At 54.4% G+C, this 20,436-nt stretch overlaps 1 protein-coding gene across 3 annotated transcripts in view; it reads right to left on the bottom strand.

The window, feature by feature from the left end:
- KLHL29 (kelch like family member 29) overlaps positions 1-20,436 on the bottom strand; it is a 295,790-nt gene that overhangs the window by 36,558 nt on the left and 238,796 nt on the right. For all 3 annotated transcript variants that reach the window (XM_082744323.1, XM_082744325.1, XM_082744324.1), the window contains one exon: positions 19,498-20,010. In XM_082744323.1, the coding sequence (XP_082600449.1) occupies positions 19,498-20,010 (513 nt within the window). The remainder of the gene's footprint in view (positions 1-19,497; positions 20,011-20,436) is intronic.

Below are 20,436 nucleotides of genomic sequence, written 5' to 3'. Positions count from 1 at the left end.
CTCCCCTCTGGGATGGCAGCCACAGACAGTGTTCCCTGTGCACAGCCCATGTGGGGCAATGCCTCCCTCGTTGAAAGGCCAGTTTCCTCGAGCACAGCTCTCACTCTGGGGGGAGCCGGTGGAAGGGAGGTGGCAGAGGGGAAGCAATCCTTTCAGGTTGTGAAGGAAACCCAGTGTCTACTGCTACAGGCGGGTGCGGGGGGTCGGATGGGGGATGACTCTGTCTCAACCAAGGCCTGTTACAGCAACCCAAAGTCTCCGAGCTCGGGCGCCTGGGTGGTCAGCTGGTTGGGTGACTGCCTTTGGCTCAGGTCATGATCCTGGAGTCCCAGGATCGAGTCGGGCCGTCGGGCTCCCTGCTTCGGGCCCTCAGGGGTCATTCTGAGTTTTTGTCGGTCCAATTTTCCAGGAGGAAAAAGAGCTTTCCCCCTCAGAAACATCTCCAGAGTACCAGCTGGCTCCGGCTCAGACACCAGCATCCCCAGAGTTGCCACCCAGGCTGGTGACAGAGGACCAGCCCCTGGCAAGCACTATCTCCTTGTCGCCTGCTTCACTCCTGCTGGCTTGAATTGCGTTTCTAGAGGGTGATTTTATTCTTTAATTATTTCAGGCTGACCCTTCACCTCCTCAGCTTTTCCAGGCTGTTTGGGAGATTCCCTGTGGCTCTAGTCACTCAGCGGCTGTGTGATAAGGGGCGAAGGAGATAAAGGCTATAAAGGCTTTTCCTTTGGAGGAAAGGGGAGTGTTGAGCCCTGGAGCCTCCATGGCTGGTTGGCCGTGGGCTGGTCACTGAATCTCAGTCTGCTCCTTGTCAGGCTGTTGTCTGGAGGGACCAGCCTTTGCCCACATGTTGACCCTGGGGGAGGCAGGCCATGGGCATTCTGAGACTTCCCTCCTCTTAGCTGAAAACTGGTTGGAAAGGTCAGAGGTGAACGGAAGGCACGCGGGATAAATTTCTGTGGTCAGTGGGATCCACCAAGTTCTCAGCGAGCTAAACCAACATTGTCAGGAAACAGCCCTATCCCTCTCCTGGCTGGGGGTAGAGACCTACTACCAGACCAACTCACTCAGGACCAGTGGACCCAGGACTAGTCACCCGGAGTCCAGATTTGAGAGTCTAGAACCAATACTAGAGCCCAGAACAAACCCAGAATTTACACCTAGAGCCCAGAGCTTAACATTTAGAACCTAAAGCCCCAGACACAGCTCCATGTTTGACACAAAAGCTAGATTCCTGATTTAAAAACCTGGCGCTCGGACAACTGGACTGAGTCCTGAGAACGCTCCCAGCCCCGGTGTGCTAGAAAGTTCCCTTTGCTGCTTCCAGCCCTCTGACTGGCACCTGACAGTGTGTGTAGTATTAATTATGGTCAGAGCTTTTCAACATGCAATAAAAAGCCTTTTAAGCCATTCCGATGGGAGGTGATTAACTCTATTAAGTGGCATTATGGATCTTCCTATCTGTTGCTTTCATAAACATAGTTGTAGGCAGAATGTTTTATTAAGGGCATAAAAATGTCCCACATTACAATGCATAAGCACATATTGATGTGATATTTCTTTACTGTGCTTCACGCCCTGGTCCCCAACCACTCCGAAAAGAAACTACATGTCTTAATAATTTATGCTCCAAGTTTTAACCAGGATTATCAATGGCAGCTTTTGAGCTTTCTCTTTTGGCAACACAATAGATCATAGTAAAAATGCACCGACAAGCGATGTGTCCGTTTGATTTTTTCCACCTGAATCAGCAGCCCAAACTCCAGACACAGCAGTTTAGGGCAAGCAGCACGCTGAAGAATTTAAGTCTAAGCATTTAATCTGTTCTTTCCATAAATTTCTGCTGCTTGTGCTTTATAATGATTCTACCAGAGGAAGTTTATTTATATCGCAGATTTTCAACATCAGCACATTGAGAACACAAGGGCGATCGCTCAGTCAATAGCTTACAGCCATGTATAATATCACTCCGGAAATCAAAAGCCCATTTGAAGAAAAGAAGGCTCAGATTAAAGTCACTTTAAGACATCAATAACTCGGAACTGGCTGTAGAGAAGTTATAAATATCCAACCTGCGCATATGCAAATAGGCGTTCGCAGACGCGCCACCGCCGCCGAGCGCCCGGGAACCCCGGCCGTCCCTCCCCTCCCCGCCGCACGTGCTGCGGCGTGGGGGGGCGGGCTCTATACGTCACGGGGGGCGGGGCCTCCCCTCTCCGGCCCCGAGCCCCTGCAGGCGCGGGCATTTGGCCGCAGCACTGAGCCGCCGCCCGCCGGGTCTGGGGCTCTAGCTCGGCTGATCTTGAAGACCCGCGCGGAGTAGGAACCCAGCCTGAAAACCCAAAGCACTGAAGAGACTGGCGCCTTTCTGCGTTGCTTACCACGTGCCAGGTGCTGGGGCAGGGGGCACTTCAATTACATCCACCGCCCTCAGCCATCTTTCTGATCCCATACCTGTTGTAGCTGCCCCCCCCCCCCCGTCCCGCCCCCAACTTCCTCTGCCCGGAGAGTGGGGTTGGAGGGTTTGGAGGAGGAAGCACTGGCACTTTGTAAAGCCCCTCCTCCCCCTCCAGGGTGCATGCAACCTGCATCCCCCTCTGATACCTACCGATTACATTATCTCCTCTATCCCCATGGTAACCCTAGGACAGATGGTCCCCATTTTACAGGTGATCAAAGTGAGGCGCAGGGAGAGTAACTTGTCCCTGGCCCAAGAATGGCAGAAGCAAGGTTTGAATCAAGCTCTGCTTAATCCCAAACCCCGCTTTTATAGTTTTAAACCACTATATTTTGCTGCTTCTTGCTTGCCCTAGCTGCCTTTTTCAGGGCAGGGCAGGACCAGGGGCCTAGGAAGTTATAGGTCACTTGGGAAGGTGATGCCCAGGGTCCAAGGAGCATCCTAAAAGGTCATGATGCAGATAAAGCAAGGGGATGCCGGTGGTTGGGGCTGGGTAGAACTGGCTCAGAAGGCAAGCTGCAGGGCTGGCTGGTATGGCTAGCTGGGTGAGATCCCTGGGGTGTGCCCAGGATGGGTGGAAAGAGTCACAGCAAAGCCCAGGGTCTGGAGCTAGCTTGGGGCCTGGGCTCTGGTCTTGAGGTGGTGAGGGAGACCTTAGGCCTTCAGGAAGGAAAGGCAGGCAGGATGAACCCACTGGGAGGAGCTCTGACCTAAAGTGGGGGCTGGTGAGCTCAATGGCCACAGACTAGCAATTGTACTATCCTGGGCAACCCTAGAAATTGCCAGAGCCTCCAGTGGCCAAAGCTCCGGACATCACAATAACTTCTCAGAAGAAAGGGGAACCCTGCCTTTTGCCCAGGAGCATGACGTGGTCCTGCAAAGCCCAGGGATCCATCAAAAAGGGGGTTGCCTATGGTCAGTGGGCAACAACAAGATAGGTAATAAGGTTAAACCCTGCAGAAGTGTCTGGACAAGAGAGACTGTGCCGAAGGGCTGACCGTTTGAATGAAGTTCTACAAAATCACAAAAGCTGATGACTGAAAGAAGACAGACATCCCATCTTCAGGATGGCTTTCGTCTAAAAATGCCCTAACTCAGTAGCCGCCTCTGTCCTTGCTCAAGTTGTCCCGTCTGCTTGGACTCCCACACTCCCTGCTCTGTGCTCACAACACTGTGGGGTTTACACTTCAGTACCGTGGGCAGAACTGAGCGCTTACAGCTATAGTCCTCCCTTCATTCATTTATCCACTCATACCTTCAGCCAGCATTTACTGAGCACCTACTATGTGCAAGGCACCATGGGACACATTGATGAACAAAGGATCAAAAGCTCTGCCCTGTGGAGCACTGGTTCTGGAAGACATTTGGTGACCTGTCTGTCTCCTCTTTGTCAAGGGCAGGCATGGTTTAGCTGGCTCATGAGGTTTGGTCAGTCATGCATTTCGCTGCACCAGGTCCCAAAGCTCCCAGCGAATGGCTGTTCAGAGCCTCAGGCCTCATGACTCATCATCTCTCTTCCCTTCTTCCTAGTGCACCTGGGCGTTGCTCATATTTTTTTGGGTTCCTTCCCAGGACAAGGGAAGATTGTCCTGGGAAGAGATTTTTTCTTCCTGATGGGTAAGGCCAGGTCCTTTCAGGTCAGTGGCCTCCTCCTGGAAGCGGGATTACACACTCCCATTCCCACTCTCGGACCTGTTGCTCCAAGCCAAGCCCCAAGCATAGATGAGGAGGGTGCGCAGCCGACCCTGGGATGAAGGCAGAAGGAGGCTGTGCACGTGTGTGCCGGGTGCTGCCCGTTTGGCTGGGATGTAGCTGGAGGAGGGTACAGGAGGGTCTCCTGGATGAAGGGAATGTTCAAAGCTTGGGCTTTTCTCCTTACTGACTGGGGCAGAGACTCGCTGAGCACCTGAGCCATCCCCAGCTGCTTCCTGTCCCCAGGGGAGGAGCTGGATTCCCATGGGCTGGGGCCTGGGAGGACAGTTACCTGAGCCCCCTGACGCTTTTGGCTGTGAGGACTAGCTCTTCTTAGGTTGGAATGTTGCCCTTTCCTGGAACTCTCTGATGGCCACATGCATAAGGGCTTCCTGTAGTTCCTCAGGAGGGCCCTCTGGTTTCTGTGCAGCAGCCACAGGGGCCTGTGGGATGGCCCTGGAGAACCCTGATTAGGTCACCCTATCTCTACCCAGGAGGGAGTCATGTCAGCCCTAGGCTGCCACTTGAGCCTGGGGGGTCTGGGAAGGTTTTCCGGAGGAGGAACAAGACTAAAGGCAGGTCTGAATAGGGGTGGGCCTCCTGAGCCACGAGCAGAAGCTGAAGTGAGTGTGTTGTTGGGCGGAGGCCCCAAGGCCCAGGCTTTGTGGGGCTGAGGGGTGGGAGAGGCTGGAGGGGTCAGCAGCCTGGAGTGACAGGCAAGGGGGCTTCATGAGAGATGGGGACCCCTGAAGGATGTTGACTAAGGGAGGGCCTGGTCACATGGTGCTTTAGACAATCTACTCTGACGGCAGAGTGGAGAGTGCCTGTGAGAGCGCGGGCCTGGAGGCAGGAGGAGCTGAGGAGGGAGTCCTGAGGGGCTGAGCAGAGGGTCGATGGCAGAACTGAGACCACACAGAGGCTGACCAGGTAGGAAGGAAGGCCTGGCTGAGGGAAGGCACGCGAGGGCCCTGGAAGCCAGTCTGGTGGGCTGAGCTTGAAAGGCCCTGGTGCAGATGAGCCAAAGGCCCCAAGTCCTTGTTGGGGTGTGGGGCTCCCCGGCCATGAGCCCAGCTTGGGTCCATGTGAGGGTATCTCCTTGGGTCTGACTGCAGGGCAACCTGCAGCAGCTTCTGGGGGAGCCAGGGCCCCTGAACTCTGACCCTCTGCATCTGGCTCCTCATTTTATAAACATGTAGAGATTCAGTGTGGGGGGGAAGGGCAGGAGAGGGGCTGAACTGGGCTGGGAGCCAGGCCCTTTCTGTGCCGTTGTGGCCAACAGGGCACCCTCAGGGCCGGTCCCAGAACTAGAAACTGAGGCTATTACAGTGCGTACATGGTGCAGGGCAAGGCCCTGGGGCCAGATGGCCCAGTGTCCACCCCGACTGTGTCCCTGACCAGCTGGATAAACATGGGAAGTTCCCTTCATGTTTTTGAGCCCAAGTTTCTCATCTGTAGAATGGGGCCTCTGACCGCAGCCATCGTGAGGATTACACAGTGTGTGTGAGGCTTCGATGAGAGTCTGGAATGCAGTACCCTCCAGAAGCCACGTTCGAGCTCAAACTGCACACCGCACAACTCCAGGGGGCGCCCATCACCTCACACTCATCAAGATTTCTCTTGTTACTGTGACAGTTATCTGGTAGATGGCAAGCAAGGGTCTTGAGGAAAGGGTATCTTAAAATTTTACAGGGAGTTGCTAAATTGGCCAGCGGCGGGGGTGTTCTAAAGTCATTCACAGTCGAGTGGGGGAGACAGACATGAAAATAGACCATCAAGATGCTCGCTGGTGAGACGGGTGAGTGAAGTCTGCGTGCGTGCTGGGGTGAGCTGAGGAGAGCCTCCCATCCTCTGCTGCGCTTCTGTTTCGGGCCCAGGCTGCTGCCCCGGAGTACCGGCCTCCAAAACTGGAGTGTTTCAGAAACCCCGGCCTCACAGGTGCTCTGGGGGCCTCGGCGCACCTGGTGCCAGGCTCCCTGACGGTCCTGTCCGGACTTCATAGCAACAGGCAGGCGGGGAGGCTCCGCTCGGAGAAGCCTGAGTGCGCTGCCTCCGTCTTGGAATGTAAATGCGAGTGCTTTCCTCTGCGTTCAGTTCCACCAGGGGAAAGGCAGGCGAACACAAAACAAATAACCAGAAGACCTCTGCGCTCTGGCCCTTGTCCCTCGGTGATTCCTGACCAGCTCGTAGCTCGCCTCGCAGGCCGGACAAGGCGGGCCTGCAGCAACTCAGCAGCCCTCCGGCCGCCTCCTCCCCTTGCTCCCCTGGCCGCTCCAGGCCCAGGAAAACCAAGCCTCGAGTTCTGTCGGTGAAGGGGTCATGGTGGCCTGTGCTAAGCACCTGGAGGGGACTTTTGGGAGCTTCATGCAGAGCCCTCCCTTGCCTCTGCTGCCTCCGGTCTAATCAGCCGTGGGGGGAGGCTAAACCCTGGGAGCCCCCGACTCCTGGGCTGAGCAACCTGTTCTGACGGGGGCGTCTTCCCTACCCTGGTGAGGCCAGGCTGATTTCTGAAAGGAAGGGGCTCTCCTCACAGAGCCCCGAAGCTCAGGCTGGGATTAGGCTCTGGTGACACAGGCAGCTGAGCCTCAGAAGAGAGAAGCCCTAAGCACTGTGTCTGCCTTTGTAGGGAGGATGGGCCCCTCACTGGGGGTGTGCAGGTAGGGGAGGAGGGCTGAGAAGAGGAGGACCAGAGAAAGGGAAATTCTAGGGCCTAGTTCAGACGGTGATGCTGCCTCTAGAAGTCTCCCCAGGGCTCCTCGTGGGCCTTTACTTTGAAGGCTGATGGTCCCTGAGGGCGTTTGTGAGGGAGATGAGAGACCTCGGGGGGATAATGCTGCAACCTCTCTGTTCCTGCACCTGCCAGCACCTTGGGAGCTTGGAAGACTCTGGAAGCAGGACCTTCCTACCGAGTGGCCAACCAGCTCAGATGAGGCTGATCTGGCCCGGGGGTCGGGGCAGTCCCAAGGGCCTGCTCCTGAGGGCTCCAGGGGAGGAGAAGATGCCTGCTGGGCCTCCAGCTCTGTCCTCCAGGCCTTGCAGAGTCCCCAGCTCCCTCCCAGAGAGGGCCAGTGAAGTTTTCCTGCTCTGCTGAGCTCCTTCAAAGATATCAGCACATGGTTAATCTTCCTTCTGTTCAGAAATGCAGAGTAATTTGCCCGAATGGGGGTTTCTGCATATTTATACTAATGTCTGTGTTTAAAGCTTATGAGACAGGGAATTGCTGAGAGATGTCCATTAGCAATATATACAGACTGCAATTATTTCTTTATGGTGTGTGGTTTGACTGCAGAATATTTTATTTCAATGGAAGTAGCAGGCTTTGCCTACTGTGTTTTCTTATGGGCCCAGAGAAATCAATAAGAACAGAACAGAAGTGAAAAGAGGCAAGAATGAAAGAAGTGTGACCTTTTAGGATTCTGGGAGCCTTGAATATGCGACTGCAGAAACTGCCTTCGGCCCCAGAGTCTAAATGCATGCATCCAAGTGGGGGCCGTTCTGTACATTTAAGACTGTGGATGAAAACTGGCAAAGCCTCGCCGGGACAGAGGCCAAGCTCTCAATTCATTCAGTCCCATCAGAGACAAGCCGGAAATGGGAGCAAGGGGTGTCCTCAGAGGACCCCACTTCTGAACCTCCAGCACCCTTCCCCCTCCCAAATTTTTCCTGCTCTGCACCCCAGGACAGAAGCTCAGAAGAGAAGCAGGTTTTGATCTGAAACAAAATAAGCCTCAAGCTTCGAGGTTCACAGACCAAGGATCTCTCACATCTCCTAGGATTCTGGTAGAAACCAACTTCTCCCTGGGTGTGTGTGTGGGGGGGGGGGGGGGGGAGGTGGAAGGAACAGGGCTGTTTCGGAACCAAAGAGCAGGAAGAGCCAGCGTGAAGACCAGGAAGGAAGGGCCTTTTGTGGAGTTGTAGGCAGTGGGTGGCCCGCGCTATCTTGGTGTTGAGAATCAGACAAACCCTGAGCAGGCCTCACAGCGGACCCACACACTCCAGAAGAACACCCCAATTATCAGCTCCTGGAGGGGAATCCTGGCACCTACGATGGTCCCCAAGATGCGAAACTGTCCTAATGGGCTTTTCGGATAAGAAAGGCCAGACAAGCTGAGCAGAGGATTGCAAACGGATGGTATCTGACTGTGCAACAGGTATGTCGAAAACAGCGACAACATCTTCCACACCTTCTGCTGGGGCCCCCGTACCTTCTGGTCCTTCCTCTGGGACTGCCCTCACACCCCTCATCCTCCCCGTTGGGCCTTGGCACAGCTGGAGCATCCCCCGGCCCCACAGCTGTTTCCTTCTCGCCAGCGTCTACCATCTCATGGCCGCCATCGCGCGGCCTCCATCTGCCGCCTCAGCTTCCCCTCCGTGGGGAGGCACCCTTCTCTTCCGGCCTCAGAATAGTTCCCTGAAGTCAGTGCTGACTTCTCACTGCCTTCTTGCACAGAAATCTTTTCCAAGAGGTGCTGGGGTCCAGAAGAGGGACAGATGGTCCCTTTCTTTTTATAACACGGCAAGTCTTTTGAAGTGAAGAGCTATGAACACAAGTTTTGCCTTCAGCAGATGTTCTGTGGGCACAACAAATACCACTTTGTGTTCTTCAGAAACTGTGAGCAGTGTTAACTCGGGGGAGACTGGAATCCGGCAGAGCATTGGCGGAACATATTCAGGGGGCCCCGGGGCCAGGGCACGATGGTCCCTGTTCAGTCTGCAGTCGGGCTGACGGCGGCTTGTGTTTCTCCTCAGCCGGTTCCAGATCTACGCTTCCTAGAAACTGTCTGCTCACCTTCCCCGAGCCCAGGGACCACCCTGGGCCCTGGCCAGTCTGGAAGGGCTGACAGTCTAGCTGTTCTCATGCGCCTCTTCCGGCGAATGCTGAGGCTGGGCCTGAGGCTGTGGGCTGGCCTGGACACTATTCAGGAGATTCCTGGCTCCATTTGATCACACGCTTCCTTGAGCACCACGAGGCTGACCAGTCCCCTTTGCAAAGGACAATGGCTGGCCAGGCATGACATCTTCTGAGCTGCCAAGGAGCCGAAGGCTACCCAGGCGTCAGTAGGAAGCCAGTTCCAGGAGCCCTGTCCTGGTGGCTCCCTTGTCCCTCCGTGACAGAGGGCCATGGCGTCAGTAACGGCTTCTGAGTGGGTGTGCTGCTCTTTGGTGGGTTTCAAGAACCACGATCACTTAGAAGGGCATAAGCTCCATAGACCTCATTAACTTTGAAGATGTATCATCTTTGCACGGAATTCCTGACTCCTCCCGTGGCTGGTTGGCTTCATTAACTTTAGTGCATTGGCAATACCATGTATAAGATGCGGGAGATGCCACCGTGGGAAGGAATCTCCGGGGCGGCTTGACTCCCAAGCTCGGTGGCTTCTGGGGTGGCCAGTGCCCTGCCTGCAGTCTCCCCCCAGGGCCCGACGTCCCTCATGGGTTTCCCTGAGGAACGACATCCACTCCCTCACCCGTCCGTGCGCCACACAGTTCTTCTAGAGATAAGGAAAGAACACCAGAATCGCCAATTTATACTGAGATGTGACCCCAGGAGATGTAAGAAAGCCATCGTGACCCCTCGTTAGCCCCGATATGCGGAGCCCCCGACGAGGTGGGGAAGCTTCGAGGTGTGGTACGGTGGAAGGGCGTGGGGTTAGAGGCGGGCGGCCTGGATCCTGACTCCCATGCCCACTCCACCGCCCACACCTGGGCAAGTGTGTCAGCCAAGCCTCGCTTTTCCCTCCTTGAGGCCACTTCAGAGGGCAGCCGCAAGGATTACATTAGTGCAGAGTGAAGAAGCTACAACGGATATAAAACATCCACTCCATGCCCTTCTGAGAAGCAGGGCTGCGTCTGCCGGCGCGGACCGCTGCCCCTCCTCCCCGCCGTGCTCTCCCAGGACACTCATCACCTACACCACGTGGTGAGAAGTCACTCCTCAGCAACAAGCCATCCCCTCCTCTCCGCCCCCTCACCCCTTCCACACCACTACAGTGTTGGGATAGTACCTTACAGATCATTTAGAAACCACACCCCCCCCCCCAATTCTACGGGTGGGGAGACTGAAGTTCAGGGCTCTCTCCAAGATATCACCTTGTCCCCAGAAACTGTCTCTAGAGAGTCCCCTGTTGAAGCCATTCCCACTCCTTAAGCAGTCACTTTATCTGCAGCTAGGAGTTCTTTGCCTGGAAACCTCTGTCCCTGCAGACAGAAAGCGGCATAGAGACGGGCCCCTTGTGCTTGGCTGCTCTGGGCCCTGCTCACTGGGCCTCTCCCGGCCAGGCTCATGGGACACATGTGACCAGGCTGCTGGAATCAGAGCGCCACCTTCCACAGGACCACTTACTGGCTGCCAGCAGCTCCACAAGGCATGCATGGGAGGAAGAGTGGGGACCAGACACCCCCACACTTATGGGGGGGTCCAGTCATAAATGGCACCATGTGGCCAAGGTCAGTGATGGCCCCAGGAGTGCGGTCTGACTGGGGAGGAGACATTGTTCAGGCAAGATGACATGGACTAACTCTAACTCCATTTGCCAACTAGACTGACAGGTAGCCTCTTAGGCACGGAATTGTGTCCCCCCGCCCCAGTAATACGAAGCCCTAACTCTCAAAGCAACTGTGTGTAGAGACAAGGCCTCTAAGAAGGGACTCAAGCTAAATGAGGTCATGAGGACTGGGCCCTAATCCATGCCCGACAAGGAAGAGCCAGCAGGAGGGCTTGCGCAGAGGAGAGACCAGGGGAGGGTCCAGCAAGGAGATGGGTATCCGTAAGCCGAGGAGGGAGGCCACACGAGGAACCGACCTTGCGGGCACCCTGATCTTGGACGTCCAGCCTCCAGAACGTCGAGGACAGTAACAGGTGTTGTTTCAGCCGCCCTGGGGGTGGCAGGCTGTGAAGGCGGCCCGGACACGCTCAGACACAGCTGAATCCACAGACAGCAGGGCTACACAGATCCGTGGTTGTCCAGGCCGTGTGTAGACCTGGGTCTGCGACACGGGACAATGACAACAGTGAGAAGTCACGTGGGAGAGTAGGGAAAGGCCGTGCGGGGCCGGTGGGCCAAACCAGACAGTTCACGGCGCGGCGGCTAGGTCATCCAAAGGGCGGCTGGCATAGCTAGAAGGTAAAAAAGAGCATTTTCTTGCTGCACTGATGCACACTTGGGCTTCCCTCTAAGATACGGTTTTGAAAAGTAAGCAATGAAAACAAGCAATGGTGACTGCTTCAACAGATGGCAAGATTTTGGGCCGTTTGTCCCCTTTAAGCAATCTACACGATGTTTTCGGTTCCTAACATGCGTGTGTTATTCTGACCTTTTACGCTTCTGGAATAGTGAGTGTGCTCTTGAATGGAATGTAATTTCAGCCACAGCCAGTGTTGTGTCCCGTTTCCTCCCGCTGGTTTCATGGTTTGGGACACCGTGACCTCCACATCACAAGGGGACACGCAGCAGGCACTCCACAGCCTTGTCCAGCTCTTCCCCTTTCAAAACTCGTCCCCAGCCTCAAAAACTGAAAAATGTTAGGGATCAGCCTGGCACGGCATGTCCTTCCTAGCAAAGACAGCCTGTGTTAGATGTTTGCAGAATGATCGGGCAATGGGAAATTTGCTATTAACCTGTCACAGTGGGAGAGAGAAAGGTTTACAAATTCTAGACCCTGGGTGTGCACCGATTTCCCAGTGAGGGGTTCATGGCCCTCAAATGTTTCCTACTCAGATCAAAGCCCCTGAAGACCACAGGGTCTTCACCTGCAAGACCAGAGTGGCCTTCCAAAACCAGAACGATTTGACCTTGACTGGAATGACTTGTCCTTGGCCAGAATGACTTGACCTTCGTTAGAATGGCTTGACCTTGGCCAGAATGACTTCACATTGCAAGATCAGAATGACTGATAAAATGGACTCTTGCCCAAGATCATTATCTGGATCCTTATCGGGCCATCACTGACTGGGCAAGTCAAGCCACGAAGCTTGAGGAAAATCCAGGTTTCCTAAACTCTGTGTACCAAGAGGACAGGGACTGGACTCCTGGGCCCTCAAGTGTAAATCACTAACTGGACCTGTCTTGAATCAGGACAGGCCCTATAAGCCATTTGAATAGATGTGTGTGTGGCTCTGTGATAGAAATCACAATTCTGTGTCACTGGCATTGATTTCAAACATTCTTCCTTAAGATCTTGCCTATGTAGAACTAACTCCCTTCTGCTCACTTCCCTCTGTCATTCTGCCTGCCTTTGAGGCCCAGTCCATACTGATCTCTCTTCTCCAGGTCCTGTGGCTTTTATTGCCAGGTCCCCTGGACTCCCCAAGTGGGGTATAAGCTCCTTCCACTGCATTGGCCGTGTCTGGAACACTCTAGGCATCCCCATGGGGCTTCAGGTTCAGTAGGAGCGGGGAGTGTTAGCAGGCAGCCAGCACATTCCGCAGCGCCTTCTGAGTGGAAAAGCTAATGTGGGCCTTGCACACAGTAGGTGCCTTATACTACACATATTGCTTGCTCAATAAATGCTTGGTGGTAGAGCAGGGAAGGAGGTGACATAACTGAAGCTGCTCGGTGGCCTCTGAGTATCAGTGATCTGGAACCTGGTGGTCATCCCTGCTGGTATCTGCGTGGGCTTGAGACCAGGGCGGCTGGCTTCCTGCCGTGGGTGAGTGCCATTTCCTAAAGCCCCTGGACAGGAAATACCCCTTCCTCTGCTCTCATCTGAAGAGCCCTCTCATTGCCATGGAGTCTTGTCTCCGCTGGCCCTGCCGGTCAACAGTTAGGGGCAGAGCAGGATTTCTGATCTCCAGAATGCTCAGTAGAGATTTCAGGCTGAAAGCCCCTATGCTACTCCTAGTTCTATGCACTCAGCTCACTCAGGGCAGGGGGGAGGCAGACACTCTGTTGAGCAGAGGCCCCTGGGAGGGTTGCACACGGGCTGGGGTATTGGGGTCATCCCTGTTCCGACAATCTCCGGGTGGTCTAGGGGCCTTTGCGGCATCTTTCTGCTTGCCTGTTTCGCTCATCATCAAATGATCTGTTAACACAACAGTTAAGCCCTGGACAACCCTCCAATTAATGATTAACAAGCCCCAGGGGGCTGAGCCCGGCGAAGGGGAGGAGGGCTCTCCGAGGCAGGCCTGGGGTAGGCACGGCACAGGCGAGGACCCAGCACCTTCTGTAGACCAAGTGTCAAATTCCACAATCACTGAGACACGTATTTCTTGGGTGAGGGTGTGTGTTGTGGCGGGGTGGGGGGGGGGCAGGCTGGAAAGGGGAAAATTAGGGTAACAGCGGGTCTGTGGATTTGGTTCCAGATCAGCACTGAGGGTTACGTCAGTTAGTTCTGGGAGATTGTTTTCAGCAACCTTAAATGGAGGGCCTGAGCCAAAGGAACATGACAATATTTCTTCTCCAGGATTCTCTACATCAGTGGTGGTCGTAACAACAGCTAATATTGCGGGCTTACTACGTGCCATGCGCTATGTTGAGACTTGGCATACATTATTAAGTCCTTAAAACATGTCTATGACGAGAGCACTAATATTCTCTCCATGGGACTGATGAGGAAACTGAGGCAACTCAGAGACACCAGTGTTCCAGCACAGGTCCACTGGGTCGGCGGGTGGTGGGGCTGGAATTCTATGCCAGCAGTCTGGTGCTGAACCTGGGCTCCTGGGCACCTTCCGTGCTGTTGGCCCCAAGTGTTGGTTGGTCTGCAGGCGCGACCCGATCCTATTTGTCCCATCTACTGATATGGCCCTGGAGGAGGACCCATGCCACAAGTCTGGCACCTGGAGTCCAGCTGAATCTCGCAGGATGCTGAGATCCCCTGACGGCAGATAGAAAGGAGCCCTCCTCCAACAGCTCCTGGAATTAGGGGGAGGGTCTCCCCAACAGCGTGATGCCTTCTGGTTGTGATGGCGATGTGGAGGGGTGTAAAGTGTTAACAAGGGGGAAGAAAGCAAGGTCTTGTGTTCAAAGTGGATCCCCGAGGACAAGGGGCTTCAGACATCACCGTGGGAGCACCACCTATCACGCCTCCCAAGGTAACCTGGCTTCTGGCTTTTTCATGTTACCCCGGGCCCCTAGAAGATCACAGACATTGAAAGGAGACCCTGGCATTGCTTTTGTAGAGACTCATTGCAGAGACTTTTGTAGTGATTAACGATATGCTGGGCACTATTCCGAGGGCTTTATGTCAAAGAACTCACTGAATCCTCACTATGACTTTAAGAAGCACCTTCTGTTATTATCCCCATATATAGACGAGGAAACCGAGGCAGAGTTTCAGATTCCCCTATGCTCTGGGGCAAGTATGTGGGGTGGGGGGAGGTGCCTGCCCCCAACCCAGAGCCTCGCCGCCTAGCAGGGAGAGTGACACGGGAGCGGGGCGACTGTAGTGTAGGTGCCTGGCCAAGGGCAGAGCACAGCTGGAAGGGAGAAAGCCCCTGTCCTGACATGGCTTCAGGGCAGCCTGTGAGCGGAATGGCCCAGATGCAGGTGGAGGCAGGCGGGAGTCGGACCCTGGGGCACCACGTGAAGCGCTGGGCACGATCCTGAAAGTAGCAGAGGCTGGTGGAGGCATTTGCCGGGAGAGATGGGACTGGACCTGGGCCCTGCAGACGCCAGTGGCTGCACGATGGGCCTGGACAGGAGGGGGACAGACCGTGGGCCTGAAGGCCACAAATGCAGGCCAGAGGTGTTAGGGCCAGAGAGAGGAGAGATCTGGAGGAGGCAGAATCAAAGGCGCTTTCAGACTCATAAGGGGGGTAATAAAGGCAGGTCAAGGACAACTCTGGGCTTTGGCTTTGAACTCCTGGGTGGGCTCATGATGTCATTTCTGAGACAGAGGCATGGGAGGAGCAAGTGTGTGGGAAGGTGATTTCAGTTTGGACATTTTGTGCCTCTGGGCTAACCCTGCATGGGCAAACAGCTTTATCATGAATTCCCAGCTGCTTCCAGAATCTGCACGGAGCCGTGTGCCCTGGCCGGTCAGAGGGTGGGGCTGGCATGGGGGGGGCATCTGTTCTGGGATCCACACCGGGGAGAGCAGTCCAAACCCTCCTGCCAGAAAGGCCACATGTCTACTCTCTTTTACGCATGAGGACATGGTGGTCCCGTGACGCTGCCTGACCAGGGCGCTGCCAACCGTGCGAACAAGCTTGGGCTTCCTTCATCTCCTCTGCAGCGGGGAGGGGGCTCTGCTTCCCACCCCTTCACCACCTTCCGTCTCTGCTGAACCCTAGACCTGGGGTCACTGTTGACGGGAACAATGGTTTGCAGAGTTAGGAGGGCAAAGCTCTATGTATGTTCATGGCCACAGTCCCATTCAAACCTCCTCCCGGCCCGATGAGGATGGTACTCTCATCCCATTTTCAAGGTGAAGACAAGGAGGCTCAGAGAGGTTAGGAGACTTGTCCTTGTCACATTCAGTGTGCCTCAAGGTTTCTTTTCTAGATCCTGTCTTTGCCACTCGGAGAGAAGACAGAGTGGTTGCTTTCCAAGCAGAAAGTGGCATAAAGACACACAGAGCTCCCCCTGGTGGGGGGGTGGGGGTCCACCGGCAAGGATGAGAAGGAAGAGGTGTGAAACCACAGGGAGGGGCTGAGCCCATCCCACAACATGTTTCCCCAGCCGTGGGAATCCTGGAGACCCCTTGCCCTAGGCCTACAGAATCTGAAGTCAGAAGAGACAAGCCTTCACCACTTCAGGTCAACTTGGATTTTGCTTTTTCGTTCAGAAAAAGAAGGGAGCAGGTGCAACCTTGCCTCTTTCTCCTTGGAAATGCACGTGAAAACATAACCTTTCTGCAGCTCATCATTAGTCTGGGGCTTTTAAAGGTCTCTGGCTACCTTGTTAGCCCCCAAGAATCATTTGTGGAAAAAGGACACCGAGAGCTCGTGCCTCTGCCCTGACACGGCTGGGCTCCCATCGCCCCGGGGCGGGGACATTAGACATCCCTCACTCATCTCACAAGGCCCGACATTGGCCGCCACCTCAGCCCATAGATTGCTTCCCAGTTTTCAGTACAAGACAAAGGCCTCAGGTATATAACAGGATTCAAATGGAACTAATTCTTTTTTCCTCCCTTATCACTTTGCACACATGAAATCTATTTTAATTAGTTTTCAACACATAATCTTTTTTTTTTTTTAAAGAATGAAATCCTACCCCCAAATTGTTCTTAGAGAAAGAAAGATTTATCTTGTAAGTTTCTTAAGAAAATCTATATGCGCTCAGTGCATTTAAATAACGCTCATTAAAGTGAACTGCACGCAAGCCGGCTTCTCTGTTCACAGACGAGAGACAATCGCTTGACCTATTGCAAATCAAAAAAGCATTTCCACGCCACCTTTATTTTTCAATTGGTTAAGTTTTAAATTAAAGTCCCAACACTCTTTTTGGGAAGGCAGACTCACATAGCCCCAACAGAAATTTCAGCTCCGTCGATTGGAAGATAATTACAAGAAACAAAATGTGAAATTTTAAATCAGGGCACTAATGAAGTCTAAAAATACCCATCCAGAGGCCCATCCCTCTGGCTGGCAAGACCTGTTCCTCATGGAGGGGATCTCTCCATAATTACTCAACCCCGGGAGAGGCCAGGTTGTCATGTCAAACAATAGAGGAAAAATCGCAGGACTTTAATGAGCTAGATCTCAAGGAGCTCTACAGTGAATCTTATTATAATGCCGGGCAAGCTTTCAAACAGAACAGGAGAGAAGGAAAGTTCTTTTTCTTTTTTTTTTTTTTTTCTTCCTTAAGTGGAGTTCTGACTAGTGTTGATGCCATCACGCCGAGCCTCCTGGTTCCCACTTGGAGCCAGCTGTCTGTCATTTAGGAGTGTGAAATCAATTGGGTTTTGGAGATGTAAAATCCCTCGGGGAAAAATTAAAAGTGACCCAAATCCAAACCCACACGGTCTTGTCAGGGATATGATTCTCACATGGTAAGTTTCAAAGATTTGGTTTTAGAATCCGGGTTTCTTATTTAAAAAAAAAAAAAAATTCAGTTGTTTGACACTAGATCTGACAGACAAATTATAGCTTTAGCAATAAAGGCTTTTAAGATTAGAAATGAAAGGAGAAATTACTTTACAAAAAAAAAGCCACAAAAAACAAAAAAAACCACATAACCCACCCAGGCTTGAGTTTGGAGGCATTTGTATGTTCATGCTTCATTGTCTTTCTTTGCCACAAATATAAGGGGAGAAATCAGCTCACGAGGGCCATAAATAGAGAAGTGAGTTAAATGTAATCTCTGGGGAAAAAGCCCGTTCCCTGGCCGACTATGGAAATCAACATGACAGATGGGTCACTGGTTGTCGCAGGCTGGAGCTGGAGGGACCTCACTGGCTTACCAGAAGGCGGGGCTGTGCACCCTTTCTAGGCTTACCCTATGCTTGGCCTCACCTAGCCCTGAATCCACGCCCTAGGGCTCGCAGGACACACCCCAGGAGGGGCCCTCGCTCTCCTTCTCTCCTGTCTGAGGATTTGGGATCATCACAGAGGGTGATCCTTGCCCTCTGGCCCCAGAGAGTTGTATGGCTCAGCAATGACCCGGGGGGGCCCTGTGGGTCTCTACTGCCTGTAACTTCCTGAGCTTATGGGCTCAGATGTGTGATGAGAAATTGCACGTGTGCCTTTGGGGAGGTGGACCCCAGTTCTGTGCTAAGCCCCAAGCCAGGGACTTTAGATCCAGCTGGGCCTGTTGCCTCTCTGCCCAGAATAAGTCCTTTTCCTAGATACATGTCTGAAATTTGGCAACTCAGCAAGACCTTTCATCAGCCCTAGGAGGCCTCTGGGGGCAGCGGAGATGCTCCTGTTGATGGGGAGAGGGAAGCCCACCCAGTGCCTGGCCTTTGGCACAACCCCGGAAGCAGCCAGGACACCCAGTTCCCAGTGTATCAGAGCTGGCAGCATATAAACTGGGAGTACTTTTTTTTTTTTTTCTTTTTAAGGGAGAGAGAGCTTAACCAAAACAATTCAAACAAAAAATCAATTTAGTCAATTTTTTTTTAAAAAAGATCTTAAACAAAGCAAGAGTTTACCAGAATTTAGATGTAATTTTCTGTAATTTTGTCATTTAAAACTAGTGCTGATTTCCAAAACAAAGGCGGTTGGGGCGCAATCAGATTGGGAATGAAACCCAATGGAGATCTAGACACGGCTTTGTTGTTGGGATGTCTGACGAGGTCTGAAAATTGCTCAAAAGGATAAGGATAGAGATGCAGGAAAGCAGGCTGGAAAGAATGGCTAGTGGAAGTCATTGCTCTGTGGAGAGGCAGCCCCCCCCCCCCAGGAGCCATCTCCAGGGGCTGTTAGCCAGAAGACAGAGAAGTGATGCCCAGAGGTCCACATCTCCCAGGACCGTCTACTCCCCTTTTCAAAGGAGGCCTGGGTACCCCAGCAGGCAGACCACCCGCCGTGTGCCCTCCTGCCTGCGACTGCTGCCTCCCCTCTGCACTCAGCAGGAAAGGGGCTTGGCTGTCTGGAGCTCTAAGGGATAGCAAGCAAGTCTGGGGTAGATGAACCCCAGCAGTGTAACATCTGTGGTGCCCCGTCCTCCTGCCCCCTTCTGCATTCCAGCTGGGTAGACCGCTCCGACAGATATCAGGAGTGAAGCCTGTTTGCTGAGGCACTTTGTCCTGACCCTAAGGCCGGGGGGCTCCTCCTGCAGGCTCTGTTGAAAACTGCCCCGGGGGGTGGGGCAAAGGGGTGACTGAAGGCTGAGGCTAGAGGGGCTCTTTCTTGGAGCCTCACAGAACCACCCTTGCTTCCTTGAAACCAAAAATCCAAGTGGCTCAGGATGGCCCGGGAGTGTCTCCTGGGGAGGAGACAGACATTCCTCTCCCCTGTGGTCTGGGGAGCCGCTCTCACGCACCGCACCGCACCGCACCGCAGAGGGAGCTCTTCTGGGGAAGGCCACAGTTTGTGTTCTGCCTGTTCTGGGTGGGAAGTGAAGGCCGCACAGAGGACTGTTCCACGGAGCCCTAAGAGGAGCGCAGGCTTTCTGCTCATTCCATACCTGGCCTAGCCTCGGGGTCAGAGGGAGAACGGCCTAGGGCTTGGGCTGGAGGCAGAAGGACCCGGGACTTTGCCAGGCTCTCCCTTTCCTCCCTTGGCGGCCCACAGGCGTTCCCCTGGCCTTCCTTCGCTCCCCCACCTTCCCCTCTGCCTCCTCTGAGGCCCAGCTGCCTCGGGCAGGGGGAGGCCCCACTACTGCTTCCAAGCCGGGTGAGGCCAGCGAGGGAACCGCCGGAGAGCCCAGGGCGCCAGGAAGCGCACGCCTGTCCGCGCTGTCGTGACCCCTCAGGGAAGCACAGATGCGGGCACACGGGAGTATGTAGGCAGCAGAACTTACCTTTGGGGTGCCCGGGGTCGGTGAACTCATACTTCCCCACGCCAATGGTCCGTAGCATCTGCAGCCCGTGGGCCGAGTCCGTCGTGGGGGGCCCATTGGTGGCAGGGGCACCGCTGGGGAGGGTGGCAGACGGCTGGGCTGGTGGTGGTGGAGGCAGCAGGGGCCCGGCCATGTGGCCGTTGCCCACGGCAGTGGGTCCCGGGCGGGCCACCTGCCCCACGCCAGGCAGTGTGGACATGGCCAGGGGCTGCGGGCTGGCATACAGGGCCTGGGCGGGCATGTTGACCACCACGCTGCTCAGTGGCTGGGAAGGTGGCTGTGGGAGCGAGTAGTGGCCTGGCAGCAGCGGGAGCTGGGGCCCCACGTGGGGAGGCAGTGAGGGGGTCACCCCAATGACCGGGGCCTGGACGTTCACAGCCGGGCTGAAGGTGGGAGGCTGGGCCACTCCATAGGAGTGTGCGATCAGGGCGGGCTGGCTCCCGGCGGCCACCGTGGTCACCCATGGCCCTGTGCCTGCAAGGGAGACGGAAGAGATGTCATTTGCTGCAAACATATTCCCTCGGCAAATACCATCTGCCCCGGGCCCTGGGCTGGGTGCGGAGGTCACAGAGGCGGACAAGACACCCACATCCAGTACCCCCAGATCACAAATCTGTGATAATAGTAGCACAGGATAAGTGTGCTGGGGGTACATGAGCAGATGGCCATGGAGGCCCAGAGAGGGAGCACAGTCTGCTTGGGAGAGCTCAAGAGGCAACAAAACCGAGAGGAAAAAAAAGCAGAGACCTTCAAAGAGTGCTGGGTTCAAACCTCAGCTCTGCCATTAATTAGCCAGGAGCTCTGAGCAAGTTGCTTATCTTCTCTGAGCCTCACTCTTCCTCTCTGTTAGACAGAACTAGCAACACCTACCTCAGAGTTCTCCTGGGAGGAACTGAATGA

Source organism: Mustela nivalis (assembly GCF_964662115.1).
Source record: "Mustela nivalis genome assembly, chromosome: 8".
In the NCBI taxonomy this organism is placed as follows: domain Eukaryota; kingdom Metazoa; phylum Chordata; class Mammalia; order Carnivora; family Mustelidae; genus Mustela; species Mustela nivalis.
Note: the sequence above shows the minus strand (reverse complement) of the source record. Positions and strands in the feature narration are given on the sequence as shown.